A 15,763-nucleotide genomic window follows, 5' to 3' on the forward strand; every position below is an offset into this window, starting at 1 on the left:
GATTAATTTTTTGGGTTTTTTTTTTGCTAGTTTGTGGTTTTTTTACATGTAACTGGAAATAAGGTCATCGATAGACTTCACGTTTGGTCAAGTGAAATTTTGAATTGTTGTACAATATCTTATGTTTGATATTATGTGCGAATATACAACTAAAGATTTGTTATTATGTCACGTATATATATACATATATTGTAAAGTTATCTCGGCAATCTTAACGATAATACTTTACCAGCCACTTAGTGGTTGACGTTGAGCCCCAAAATTACAGAAATCCAATAGATATGTGTCAAAATATATATAGAAATCTGATGTATTTATAGCTTCTGGATTAACTATTGCTTTCGAAGAGCTAACCGATATAATAAAAATGCATTATAATATTTGTTTATCACTCAAATAAATAATGCACTTTATAATAACATATTATGATGATACTCCATTTTATTGGTGAAATCCAAACGAGGTTTAAATATAATTTTTCAATGAAAAGTGTTATACTGCGTACTTAGAAAAAAAATATCGTTAGTATAAGACAGTGAAATCGTTATTCTATCCAATATTATATATAATATTACGCATTATGATGATTAAACCCAAATTGGATAAAGAAAACCTACAATAATAAATTTAATTATTTTCAATAAAATCGAGTGAGCTTCTGCATTCGTTTTAAAATTGATAACATAATATTAAATTATGGAGAAATACCTATAATAGTAGTGTGAACATGATTTTGCTTCGTAAAATTTCGTATAATTAATTTTGTGTCATATGTCCATTGATCGGAAACTGTTTGAAATGATTATATTATTTTTTAATAACGACACAAGACAAATTTTAATTAAAAACTTTTATCTTTGTACATTTTATTCGTTGATGCAATTTTACTTATTTTTCCTTTGTGCATAAAAAAAAAACTATTTTATGTTTATAATTTAATAAAAACAATACAGACCGACTCATGTTCCAAGTAACGACTACTCGACACTTCTCAGTCTGTCCGAAAACTTTCAATTACGTAACCGTCGAACTTCGTTCCGGACAATCGTTTCGGACGTCATTCACATCACCCCCAATACATTCAGGAATGTTTAATTAAAATTCACCTAATTACAAAACGAATTCAGTCTTTGTTCAAGTTTTCCATCAGTGTTCCCATAATGTCCACCGTTCTCGCCGTTATCGACAACTTAACGGAATTTTAAAACTTGACGCAAAATGTAATCACGTAAAACACTTTTCCCTCGAATGACACCCTCAATATAATATTTTCTTACTTAAAATATTTTTGAAACTTTAAAACTCCAACTACTAATTATTACCGAATATAGGTTACTTTTGCCGTATATTTTAGAAAGTGTCCGCACGTCTCTAATGTACTAGGTATATATTAGGTACTCTGAAATTGTTATATGATGTTATCTGCTTGCAAATAAGTTTATTGTTCGTTATAAATAACGCGCAAACGTTGCATGTGACCTGTTAAAGTACTTAGATTTTCAACAGTACCGCCTATATATTATACCATCGATCACATTCATCATACAATCGTCATGACTTGTTAGGTTAAAACATTGCCTTATATTCTTAAAGACTTCGAGGTAGACGCATTTTGCTCAGTTTAAGCTCCCGCAAACCCCATATATTTTTCAACGAGACATCTAAATATTGTGCTATATGAGCAGTGATTATAGTTATAAGCTAATGAGCATCAGAACCGCAATTAATTTACAGAAATACACGAAAAGGTCCAAAACTGTAAATCAGCTGAAGATATTTAAGTGTAATATATATATTCTACTATTACAGACGATGTTTGTATTGTATTGCCTCACACAATATTATAATATCGTGTACAGCCGATGGTCGTTATACGGAGTATAATGCGCGTTCTCGCTATACGTTTCCGGGACGTGTGACTTCAGCCATTGATGTATATACGCACATAATATTGGAGAAGTCTACTATATCGTAGCCTATCGTGGGTATTACAATAACGGTGTTTATTTTACGCTCCTCGATCGGATTAAAATCTTAATATGATGTACCGTGAACAATTTTAATCGAATCATAAATATACGTACGCTCGAGAACGTATAGGTGTTTATATGGTTTACTGCGTGCATAGCATATAAACACATAATAATAGTATATATACCTAATAATGTTTACTGCGTGGCGGAGTAAGGGATGGAAGTTTCTTTCGAGTGTTATACACGCCGACGCCCCTCACCAACCCTCGCGCAAACACCACAAGCCCCGACGTCGCAGCCGCGTCATCGGACACGGTATTAAACACGGTAGTTAAGTAGACAACATTAACGTACTAGTGAACCATAAATAAGCGCATTCGTTTTTATTATTTCTTTTTTTCGTCCGCCGTTTTTCGAGAATTTTCTGGCAAAGTACACCGCCACAGCATGGACTAAAGAACGGTTATATGTATTTAATGCGCCATTTAACAACCGCTAGCGGTAATTAACGATTGTGGTCTTATATACTCTTATACGTGTATATATAAGGACTAAGGAGTTAGCTCTCTGTTGTTCCTCTTCGGAGATTATCGGCGCATAATAATTATAACAATCATTTCGCGGGTGACGGTCGGGGATGGTTGGAGGGCGGAGGGGTGGAGGGGTGGAGGTGTGTTGGATGACGGGGTATATGGTGGTGTAAACTTTTTGCCCCGGCTATTATCTTAATCAACCCAGTGCCTGCGGTCGTTACAATTATTTTTGCTCGAAAAACGAGCCCAACCAAGCTCATCCGACGCGCTAAACCCGCGAATTTTTATTATAGTCATATCTTTAAAAAGTGTTGCCTACGCCGGGGGACTCGTTTGCCAGTGATGCAATTAAACAATAGCATATACACGTATATATATTTCTTCTCTTTGTTAAACACAGATACAGTGTATACATGTTATACCCCTCGCAACGTATTATATTATTGTATTATATTATAGTACTCTTCCGCCGTTCGGCTGTTATGTAACGACGAGCTCGAGGAGCTGGCTTTTCTCTCCTTTCTCCCGCCACAGTTCCCGTCTTGTGTTCTGTATTTATATTTTTTTTTTCGTCTGTCTCTCGTATACGCGCGTGGTCGTGGTGCGTACACTCGCCCGACGGCTCCGCTCCAATAACAGTAAACTAAACGCGAGCTCCCGAAACTGCAATATCAATAAATTGTCTACAATCTTCCAGAGAAATTAAAAAACGCAGCCGAACCCTTTCTTTCACTCTCCCGCAGCTATATATTCCTAAGAAAAACTGGAATCCTCCCGCTTTAAGTCTTTTTAACTAAGTTTATGTTTCCGACATATATATATATATATTATATACTTTGAATCAGATAACATTACGCGGAATTGGTTAACTAAATCCGCTGTCCGGTGTATGGGTGTGCGTGCGTCTGCAGCTTGTATATATACACCCGCTGTACTTATACAAACTATACATAATAATATTATTATTGTCTGAGCATCAATGATAACGTCAGTCTGGACGACCGTCTGGCCAGTACGATAACAATTATTATTACAATAACGTGTTTCGATTGAAGCGTCAGTCGAATGTACCGCGTTCCTTTGGTATTTCTGCTAGTGCAAAATACTGTGCGATGACCGACAGGGTGACGAATCCTGATTGAGAACGGACCGATTTACGTTCGGCTTATTTCCGAGACAAATGTTATTGTTGCAAGTCTAGGGTACAGCGGTGTATAGGTTATATTATGGGTTGTGTATGAATCATTTTAGGTGGAGGTAACGGATGAAATTCGTTGGCCCGATTAAAACAGTCAAACGGCAAGTGTCGCTTGTTTATGCCCCACATAATACACACACATACACACACACACACACACACACACACACATACACACACTCGCACGCACACCGTATATACATAATACTTGTATATAATATGTTACATGTATACGGTTACGACGGAAGACGTCGGGTTCATACGAACGACAGCATTATACGTGGAGAGATATAGTCGTAATGTGTGCACACACACTACGCCGGTGATAAGAATGTATAATATAAAAAGGAACGAGACGTGTTTGCGTGTTATTATATATTATACATAGTGTAGTTGCGCGTGTATATATAATATAATATATAATAATAATAGGTACGTATATATATGGGTGTGTGTGCGCGATGTACACGTACATCAGTCGCCCGAAAGAAAACGGCAGTGGTGGCGGAGAGTCATTGAGAGTGAGCGAGAGAGAGAGAGAGAGAGAGAGAGAGAGAGAGAAAGAGAGTGAGCTCAATTAAAGTTTAATCCGAAATTATTATATCCTTTCGGCGTGCTAGCAACGCCTGTGGGGGTGAAGGGTTTATCCTCGACCCACCCTCGCCCACTCACCCGATGTGCCGTTTACGTTGGAAACGTGTATATACATATATACATAGTGTTCCGGGTGCTCGCGATGGTCGTCTCCGAATCGCGTATATATATATATATGTATACACTAATATTATATGCTTTTACATAGAAGTCAGAGGGTGTATATATACACTGAGGAGGAGTGGGACGCGTATAGACGACGACGACGACGACGACGACGACGACGGTGACTTGCTTAGGAATCGTCTTGATTTGCCGCCGACTGCAACCGTTGTTGCCCGCGTCACGTCCCTAAAACGCACCCTGCCGCCGCGCCGACCCTCGTCGCGGTATAATAGCTGCGACCGGCGACAACGCTTCTCTCTCCTTTTCGCTCTCTCTGTAAATCTATATATCCCTCTCTTTCTCTCACACACTCTCTCAGTCTTTCACAATCCTCGACCATAACTTTTGTATACGCCGCCAATAAACGTCACCCCTTCCACCCTCCGATCACCAGCCGCCCGAAATTCGTATTATTGTACGCGTAAGTACCTCTGCTGCCCTTCCCCGCCAGCGCCGAATTTATTAGTACATTACAACAGCCCAGGATCGGCCTGACTCCCACCACCTCTGACGCACCGGCGGGTAGAACAGGATGTAAGAGGAGGGGTTTCGTATAATATAAAAACGGCCACGCGTGCAATCTAACGCGCTCGCCCAGATCACGTCGTGCCGGAAAAACCACGATAAAGTTGGAATATGAAAATACACGTTTCCGACCGTCGTACAGTTGATATTATTCAGTGTGGTCATATTCTCATTCTAGATCCTGGTCGCAGAGCTGGATTGAGTGAGTGTACGGGTTTTCGTATTATACTGCAGCGGTGGTTTGAAATGTTTGAATTCAAACATGCTCATCTAGAGCGAATAAATTGGCGTCGAAAGTGCACAACCGTGGAACTGGTGACCAAAATAATGGCCACTGAAAGTAGCCAGGAGTCGGAGTGGTATCATTTTTATATCACAAACAGGATTTTATGATGCAAGTCCGTGGAAAAATAATGTTCAGGGTACGATTTATTATTTTTCCATAAAACATCTAAACGATGCTGTGATAACTTCAATCTCAGTAACCTTCAACTTCATTAAGTCGTTTTAGGTGCATACACGCTATACCTTTTACTCACTTATGTCGTACCTACTTTGATTTAGTGTATAATAAACCATGTGCTTTTAAAAAATGCACCAACCACAGTGTCGTAGCTAAAATTCTTATATAGTTATTCTACTGGTTAAAACCAAAAAATATTATGAATTATAGTATTATATTACTATATTACACTATAATTCATAACAGTATGAGGTTCCGAAAGAGTAACTAAATAGCCTATTCAACATGCGGTCTGATATTAATATCGTTATTGTTTTTTTTTATTTTTTTTTTTTATGAGCTTCCAGTAAAAACTATTATAGCCCAACAGTTATATAAGTACATGATTTAGATACAATGACAGTATCGTTATTGTTAAAATGTATTAAAAAGTATATCACGATGTACATCATTACATCATAGTTCAAAGTGTGTAATGTACTAATATGTGTATAGTTTTTTTTTATTATTATTAAATAATTAAGCCTCGGTTTCTATGGCCATTGGCATACAAGGTAAAGATATAGTATGTATTTACATAAACAATTAACAAATTTATACAGTATTTATAAGATTGGTCTTGATTAAAAAATGCATCATGACTCATGAGACTTATGTTGTCTGGGTTTATTCTTTTCAAAAGAACGGCATTCTGCTATAATGTGCTTGACTGATAAGAGTGTACCGCAACGGGTGCATATGGGTGGGTCTTAATTCTTCATCAGGCACTGGTGAGTTAGCGACGTGTGTATTATGCGCATTCTATTTTCTATTAATTGCGATTTCTAGCGTATAGTTTTATTACAATAGCGGATATGAGTTTTGCCTAAGCTATTTGTTTATGTGCAAATGTATGATGATAGTTTTTTTAAATTTTATATAGTTTAAGTTAAGTTTATAAGAATAGCAAAACCACTTGCTTATTGCTAACACATAAGCTATAACTCTTTCAGGCGCCGCGCCGTGGGATACCGTCTATCACACCTCGAAAATCTCATCGTTGGTACGAAAAATAACACTCCTAGTAAAATATTTTTCCCAATTACTTGTGTTCATTTTTCTTCATTAAATGATTTAAATAGCTTTAATAGCCTATTATTTATATATTAGTATCAGAGGAAATCTAAAATAAATTAATGTATTTAGTGTTATTATTAGCAGGTTTCCGGTTTTTTTTTTTTTAAATAACTAATCACTCATAATTTTGATTGACTTAAATTACACTATTTAGTTTATACGTATGAACGATATTTTAGCATATGATGGACAATATTGTATAGTGTCATTCAGTGCAAGTCCAATTCTTCCATCGATACCGACTCGTCTGTTGATGTCTTCTTGACGTTAAAGTCAGGAGTACGAAGTTCAACCCACCGTGCAGCAACAGTGAAGACTCCTAAGTATAATTCGTTCATCGTATACTTTATAATATACTATTTAAAAATGATATTGTAGTGTTTAGAAATTTAAGTTTATAAACAAACAAGTACACGTAATATGTATAAATTAATAATTTATTTTATATTCATAATTCAATTTGATACCTGATAATATTATTATAATTATCTATCATATTTTATGATGGATACATGTATTGATATTATTGGCTTAATCATAATATATTATTTACATTGGTATTGTTTTTTAAATTTTAAAATTAAGTAATAATTGTAATCTTAATTTCATGATTTAACATACGTATAAGTGTAGTATAACGTCTTATAAATTATAATATGTTGAATAATATTTTTTTTTTTTACATATCTGTTAAATATTTTTAATATTAATATAAGGACACAAGTATACTATATGATTTCCTAAAAGAAAAAAATATATATAAGAATAAAAAAAATGTTTATGATATTTGTGTACCATGGTAAATATATCGTATAAAATTGCTCACTTCGGGCATGATAGGACGTCCTAGAACCTTCAATAAATGAATTTAAAAAAAATGTTCCCACCAAAGTCTTATTATTTGTTTGAACAATCATTTATTCTACCACTCAAGTTATGATTTTTCTGAAAAAATACTTCTTTGAAATATAGGTCACAATAATTATAAAATAACTCGCATGAAAGAAGTAACGTAAGAAAAACTAAAACAGTTTATTCAGTTGTGTACACCGGTTGGTTCTTACATGTTTATATGTCATTATAGGCATAATTTATTTTTCATATTATATTTCATACATCTATTGTTAACCTGAATGTAAAGGAACTTTAATCGCTTGTGTACGGTGTAAGAAGTAACTGCGTTGAAAATAGTACTTTAAAACCTTAAAATGATGGTTAATACGTCAGAATTTTCCAAAGGCCCTAAAAATGTCTTAGTGTATACTATAATAATAATTTTAACTTTTACATGTAATTATACGATTGCTGAGTTTGGAACCGGTAAGTCGTTTGTAATATGACACTCTACATTCAATAAATTATTGTGTACAAATAATCATCTAAAATTCCAATATTTTACAATATGATGTAAGATCTATTTTCATAAAATGTATGATTAACATTTAATGTACTTATAAAAGTATGCAGTAATAGATTTTTGGGATAGGGAGGAACGCGCAGCAGTAAACAAACACTGCTTGTCTGTACAGTAATTAAATATACCACAATATTGTAGGCTGACATATTCTGGTGTTTTCAAGACCGGGGACGGTGCAATAAAAATTTTCTTTTTGGGACAGTCGATTGACGATAATTGTTTGTGAATGTTTTAGAACAAAACGTACTCTTAGACCAAAAAAATCGTATGAATATCGGAGTATTAAACAATTACATTGAATTTTACAGCACAATTAAATGATAATACTACAAATCGCAGACTTAATCGGTTAATGGTAACACAACATTTTTTATCATTATTCCTTTGTACTCTACAATTGAAGTTTTTATTTCTATAGACTACTGCTAAGGGTGGATTAGGTTCGATTAGGTTATCTAAGGTAGGAAGTTTGAAAAAGTTTAGGAGCAAGGCAGTTGGGAAAAAATTGATATTAGATATTTATTTATAATTAAAAATGAAAACTATTTTAGGTATACCTAAATTTACCCAAAACCGTATTATTAAAACTTAAGAAAATAAAAAAAACATAATACAAATAGATTATTAAATTATTGTAATTTGCATGAACCATGTCATGTATCCACAAAGTACATTTGTTACTATTATTATTAATGATTGGACGTTGACGATTTAAATTTCTTTTCGTTGGTCTCATATGAATCTTAGCTATAAATTCATTTCATGCTCCCTTGAATTAGAATATACTAATTTCATTTTACATTTTTAGGCATTTAAGCAATAAACGTAATTTTATTAAAAATAAATATTTTTAATAGATTTCTTTTTATTTCTTATATACTTTTCATTTAGATATACTAATTTCATAACTTTTTTACCATAAATTAAACTTGAAATTTGTATGTTTACATATCTCTTATAGGCAATAATAATTTTTTTTTTTTTTTAGAAGATTTTTTTAATAATTTTTTGAGTTTATTTTCGGAGCATTTTAAGTGTTATTAAGTTCGTCAACATTCTATCTAAACTTATTATATTACATTTTTTTTTTCAATGAAATTCTTGATACTGATTTTATTTTTAAACTGTTTAAGATGCTGGTTCCAAAAAAGACGATCCGGTTTCTGACCCAAATAGTCCCCGAAACAAAGAAAATGTGAAAGAAACTGATCCTATTAAAAGAGAAATCCACATTACTCAAACTCAAACTGATGAAATGAGGGATTCGATACAAAGAGGGATTCGATATGTAATAAAAGACATTACTAAAAATCATTATAAAGGCCTGTCTCCTAGAGATTTTACAGACATAGAAGAGACTGTGTTTCAAAGTTGGTTGGACACTGATGTATCTCCGCCTCGCCGTTATAAAAAATTTACTTTTATTACATACGCTCCAAAAGCATTCCGTGACATTAGACGCTTATTTAACATTCGTCCATATGATTATATTCAATCGTGTTCTCACTCATCACTTCGTAAAATACCCAACCCGGGTGCCAGTGCATCAATATTTTACTTCACAAATGATGATAAATTTATAATGAAATCTGTACAGTTCACCGAATTTAAAGTATTACAACATCTGCTTCCTTTATACAGACAGCATATGAAAAAAAATCCCTTATCTCTGTTGCCGAAATTTTCGGGGCTTTATGGTTATAAAATCAATGAAATAAACATTCAATTCATATCTATGAACAATTTACTGCCTTCTAACATTAAAATGCACCTAAAGTATGATCTGAAAGGTTCGACTTTCAAGAGAACAGCTTCCACTGGTGAAACAATAAAGCGAATGCCTACATTTAAAGATTTAGACTTTATAAAACATTTTCAGGATGGTTTGTTTTTGATGCCACACACTCTCTCAGATATTCTCGAAACTATCAATAGTGACTGTGAATTTCTAAAAAGTTTTAATATAATGGATTACAGTCTTTTAGTGGGCGTTCATAAAGTCGATGAAGATACTTCTACTTATAGTCAGGCAGCTTTAGCCAGGTGGAAGCGTTTGATGGTTGATTCAATAGGACTGGAAGATATTCTAGCAGACACTGGACATTTTCCAGATGAAAATTGTCCCACCTTAAAAGGTAGTGTACCTGCTAAAAGTGAAAGTGGTGAAAAATTATTGCTATTTCTTGGAATTATTGATATACTTCAAGAATATCGAATAACAAAAATAATAGAGCACGGGTTCAAGACCATTACCCAAAGTAAAAATATTTCTGTACAAGATCCTGATACCTATGCTCCTAGATTAATGAATTTTTTGATCAAGTATGTAAAATTAATATTTGTTTATTTATTCATTCGTTTATAACATTTTTTTTAATTTTTAGTTTTGTCTTCAAGCCACTTTTGACGAATGAAGAACTTGGAGCACGATCTAAGCAAAGTTTCAAAGCAGGGTCAAGCAAACTATTGAATGATGACGACTTCGATGATACTTCGTGTATAAGCTGCTTCAAACGAAAGAAATCATCAAGAAATACCATCAACAAAAATGATTTAAATTAAGATATTACGGTTTTGTACTAACAATCGTAAATCTGTCATCAAAGAATAGTCGTCCGAATGCAATATTAATTTATATTATATTTTCTGTTTTAAAGTCCACAAACAACGTCTTTTGTACTGAAAAAATAAATTTTACAACTTACAAAGTTAAGCAATAAAATTGCTATACTTTGAGACTATATCTCATGTCATTTGTTCTTGAATCATATAACTATTATTTTTATCGATTTTTGTGTACCTTAATATTAATATACGTATATTTATTTATTCCGTTTTTTCTAGAAATTAATTAAAACTTGTAAATTTTCATGCTTTAAAATTCTTTGCATCTTAGTAAATTTAATTGATTTTAATTTAAAATGTTAACTGGTAAACAATCACAAATTAATCAACTTAAGTTCTATAAACTATGGTTTGAATAAAAACAAATTTTAAAACCACCCAAGTACCGAGTAAAATGTTATCCATTAGACGTATAAGGCATAACCAACACGCGATCTACTGTAGGAAACTTTCGGATAGCTTTCTGTCGAATTATTGACAGATGGCGTCCTCTTGGCGTGTTCTCACCCTAACTTTCTCATATCTTTCTATATAATTTTTTTTTAAATTTAAATATACCTGAGAAGTCATTACTTTTTTCAAATGTATTTAAATTCACCTGATTAGATGAAACATGGCTTAAAAATTGGGTACATTCGATTCGAACTAGCGGCTATTATATATAAGTAGCTACACCACACACGTCGATGCCTAAAAAATACCATATTGTGAACGGTGACGGTATGTAAGTTTAGGATATTGTATATTGTTATTAATTATAACAATTAATTTCCGATTTCGATGAAGTTGGGTCTTTTTTTGGGAATGCCTTTCGCTTTACAGGCTTTCTGTGCTTTCTAAGTTACAAATGTGTTTCAAGTAGGTACTCAATATTGTTACCACAAAATTTGTTTAGTGCGATGTTTTCAATGCTTTTTTACATTTTTAAGACATTTTTTACCTATTTCTCGTACTATGACCAAAGGAGATCGAATATAATTGAATATGAACACCATACTACGTTGTTTAAATTATTTTTCTTATAGATCTATATCGGAAGCACGTGAGCCCGATTGCAGATGCTTTTAGTCGATTTTTTTTATATTTTTAGGGCATTTTTTAGAGTTTTTAGGTCATTAAATTCCGAACCCTACTTATTATTAATATGGTAGCCGGTAAGTTTAATTCATATTATTCTTAAATTATCAGTGATGCTGGAAAAATATTGAATATAGGTATATCTATGTTTGATCGGGCTGTTTTGGAACCGAATTACAACAAAATGATAAACGTTTTTTACCTTTTTTTTGACCAAATTTGAACTTAAAATGTCTGTAAAATACAACTGTCTTCATAAATTGCTTAGATTTTCTAGCTACGGAAAAATAAGCTTAAGTGGAGTCTTGTTTTAAATTTTCAATCCTTAGCTATAAAATTGAAAATTTTATAAATTTTGAACTACAAAATCATTTTCAATTTTTAATTTGATAAATACTATCAAAATTTGAAACTACAATGCTTATGAAAAAAATTCGAGCCAATGTATTTTTAATATTTTTTATTTTTTTCAACTGCTATTGTAACAATATATTGAGTCATTTTCATGCTTTTTAACATAACTAATACATTTTTATTGACATTTATAGGAAAAAAAAATGAAAATTTGAAATGGCTGTCAACAGCTTGAAACGAGCCAAAATATTTTGATATATGTATGAAGTATATGATTTGATAAAATAAAGATATGATGTAAATTTCAAGTGTCTACAGTTATTTATTTTTGACTTACAACAAAATAAGAAAATCGTTACAAGAGAAATCGAATGAATATTATAAAAATTTCAACTTCAAACGCTCATAAAAATTTAATTTGACCTTCCGGTAAAAATCTCCTCCTCTCATAAAGGTAAGCAAACTTATAAGAAATCTTGTATTAAATTTTTAGATCTTAAATATAAAAAGAAGAATTTTTATGAATTTTTAACTAAATATAATTTGCTAATTTTCATGATTCTTACGAATTTTGTCAATATTCTAAGTTTAAACCTTCATAAAAAATTATTGTGGATTTGCGCTTAACTTTTTTTTTTTAATTTTCACGAAAAACAACTTACGAGCATCCTTGTATTATATTTACACGCTTTTTATCGGCAAAAGTTAAAAAAATACAAATAATAATCGAAAATTGTATATGCATTTAAATAGTTCAACACAAGTCAAAATATTCTAAAATTTTATGACGAATAGAAAATGCTAACTGAAATATTCAGTGAACATTTCATGTGTCTACGGTTATTTTTTTTAGATTTTCGATAAAAACCAAAATCGATTTTTTTGAAAACTGGTTTTACATTTTCAATACTTAGTAATAAAACTGCCTCACACGAATTGGACTTAATCAAACCTAAAGCGGAACAAAAAATAATCGAGTTGTCAAGTTTTTCGAATTATTGTGACTTAACTAGCTGTAATAATATTATATTTTGATGCGTAAGAAGACGCAAACCGCGATCTACGCCTATATAAGCGTTCAGTGGGCGATGGTTTTAGCTACAAAAATAGCACGTAACAAAAAACAGTTTATTCAGTTGTGTAACACAAATTACTGGTTCTAACATGTGTACACTTCATCATAAAAGCTTAATTTAGTTTCAATATTTTATGTCATACATCTATTATTAACCTGACTGTAAATGAACTTTAATCGTTCGTGTACGGCTAAGAAGTAACTGCGCTGAAAACAGTCCTTTAAAACATTAAAATGATGGTTAATACTTTAGAATTTTCCAAAGGCTCTAAAAATGTCTTAGTGTATACAATCATAATAATTTTAACTGTTACATGTAATTATACAACTGCTGTGTTTGAAAACGGTAAGTCGTTTATAATACGTACGTTTGTTGTACGACATCATACGTTCAATAAATTATTGTGTTCAAATAATCATCTGATAATCCAATATTTTAAAATATGATGTGAGATCTATTTTTATAAAATGTGTAACTAACATTAAATGTACTTATACAATTATGCAGTGACAGATTTTTGGGATAGGGAGGAACGCACAGCAGTACACAAATTCTGTTTGTCTGTATAGTAATATAGTATACCATAATATTTTTCTATATAATACTACAAAGGGTAGATTAGAGTCGGTTAAGTTATGTAAGATAGGTAGTTTAAAACAGTTTAGGTGCACGACAGTTTGAAACCAAAAAATATTAGGTATGTATTCATATTTAAAAAATGTAAAATATATTAGACATACCTAGGTATATCCGGTGCTATATTATTAAAACTTTGGAAAATAAAAAAAAAACATGACACAAATAGATAATTTAATTATTGTCATATACCTACAAAGTGCATTTGTTGCTTAAAAGTAATGATTAGATGTTGATGACTTATATTTTTTTTCGTTAGTCTCATAAAAATCTTAGTTGTACATTCATTGCATGCTCCCTTGAATTAGAATACACTAATTTCATTTTACATTTTTAGGTAATTAAGCAATAAACGTAATTTTTATTAAGAACCGATATTTTTAAAAGATTATTTTTATTTCTAATTTACTTTTTCATTTATATTTACTAATTTCATATACTATTATTGCTATGAATTGAACTTTAAATTTTAATATTTACATATTTTTTATAGGCAATAATTATTATTTTTTAATTGTTTTTTTTTTTTTACTTATTTAATAAGATTTTTTGAGTAATTTTTTGGGGTAACTTTCAAGGAATTTTTGAGTGTTATTTAGTTCGTCAACATTCTATTTCCACTTATTATATTTCATTTTTTTTTCAATGGAATTCTTGATACTGATTTTATTTTTATACTTTTTAAGATACTGTTGCCGAAAAAGACGATCCGGTTTCTGACCAAAATAGTCTCCAAAATACAGACAATTTGAAAGACACTAGTCTTACACTAATAAGTATTATTGAAAGAGAAATCCACATAACTGAAACTCAAGCTGATGAAATAAGGGATTCGATACAAATAGGGATTCGATAAGTAATAAAAGAAATTACTAAAAATCGTCATCAAGGCCTTTTGTCTCCTAGAGATTTTATGGACATTGAAGACACTGTGTTTAATAGTTGGTTGGATACTGATGTATCTCCACCTCGCAATTATAATAATTTTACTTTTATTACATACGCTCCAAAAGCATTCCGTTATATAAGACGCTTATTTAACATTCGTCCATATGATTATATTCAATCGTGTTGTCACTCATCACTTCGTAAAATACCCAACACGGGGGCTAACGCATCAATATTTTACATCACAAATGATGATAAATTTATCATAAAATCTGTAAAGTTCACCGAATTTATAATATTACGACATCTGCTTCCTTTATACAGACAGCATATGGAAAGAAACCCGTTATCTCTGTTGCCGAAATTCTCGGGTCTTTATGGTTATAAACTCAATGAAATAGATATTAAATTAATATCTATGAACAATTTACTGCCTTCTAACATTAAAATGCACCTAAAGTATGATCTGAAAGGTGTGATTTTCAAAAGAACAGCTTCCAGAAATGAAAACCTTAAGCCATTACCTACATTTAAAGATTTGGATTTTGACAAAGATTATCTTAATGGTATATCTTTAATGCCACACACTCTTTCAGATCTTCTCGAAACTATCAATAGTGACTGTGAATTTCTAAAAAGTATTAATATAATGGATTACAGTATTTTAGTGGGCGTTCATAAAATCGATGAAGATACTTCTACTTATAGTCAGGCAGCTTCAGCCAGGTGGAAGCGTTTGATGGTTGATTCAATAGGACTGGAAGATATTCTAGCAGACACTGAAACTTTTCCAGATGAAAACTGTCCTGCCTTAAAAGGTAGTATCCCTGCTAATAGTGAAAGTGGTGAAAGATTGTTACTATTTCTAGGCATTTTCGATATACTTCAAGAATAATATCAAATAACAAAAATAGTAGAGCACGGGTTCAAGACCATTACCCAAAGTAATAATATTTCTGAACAAGACCCTGATACCTATGCCCCTAGATTAATGAAGTTTTTGAACAAGTATGGATGATTAATTTTTGTTTATTTATTCATTCGTTGATAACATTTTTTTTAAATTTATAGTTTTGTCTTCAAGCCACTTTTGGTAAATGAAGAACTTGGAGCACGATCTAAG

General features: G+C 31.8%; 1 protein-coding gene, 1 long non-coding RNA gene and 1 pseudogene across 2 annotated transcripts in view; all 3 read left to right on the plus strand.

The window, feature by feature from the left end:
- The window catches only part of LOC111032003, a 30,957-nt gene extending 23,983 nt beyond the window's left edge, over window positions 1-6,974 (plus strand). Inside the window, exons 4-5 of the long non-coding RNA XR_002604272.1 lie at window positions 5,167-5,410; window positions 6,747-6,974. This is a non-coding gene — a long non-coding RNA (uncharacterized LOC111032003). The remainder of the gene's footprint in view (window positions 1-5,166; window positions 5,411-6,746) is intronic.
- Window positions 6,975-8,634: 1,660 nt separating this feature from the next.
- On the plus strand, window positions 8,635-10,779 carry LOC111032002 (phosphatidylinositol 4-phosphate 5-kinase type-1 beta-like). Its single transcript, XM_022312157.1, has 3 exons — window positions 8,635-8,641; window positions 9,118-10,306; window positions 10,369-10,779. Exons 1-3 carry the CDS (start codon window positions 8,635-8,637, stop codon window positions 10,544-10,546), a joined length of 1,374 nt encoding a protein of 457 aa, XP_022167849.1. The 3' UTR covers window positions 10,547-10,779.
- Window positions 10,780-14,665: 3,886 nt separating this feature from the next.
- Window positions 14,666-15,535, plus strand: LOC111032001 (annotated as a pseudogene).
- Window positions 15,536-15,763: the final 228 nt, after the last annotated feature.

The sequence above is a fragment of the Myzus persicae genome, unplaced genomic scaffold (assembly GCF_001856785.1).
Source record: "Myzus persicae strain clone G006 unplaced genomic scaffold, MPER_G0061.0, whole genome shotgun sequence".
Classification (NCBI taxonomy): domain Eukaryota; kingdom Metazoa; phylum Arthropoda; class Insecta; order Hemiptera; family Aphididae; genus Myzus; species Myzus persicae.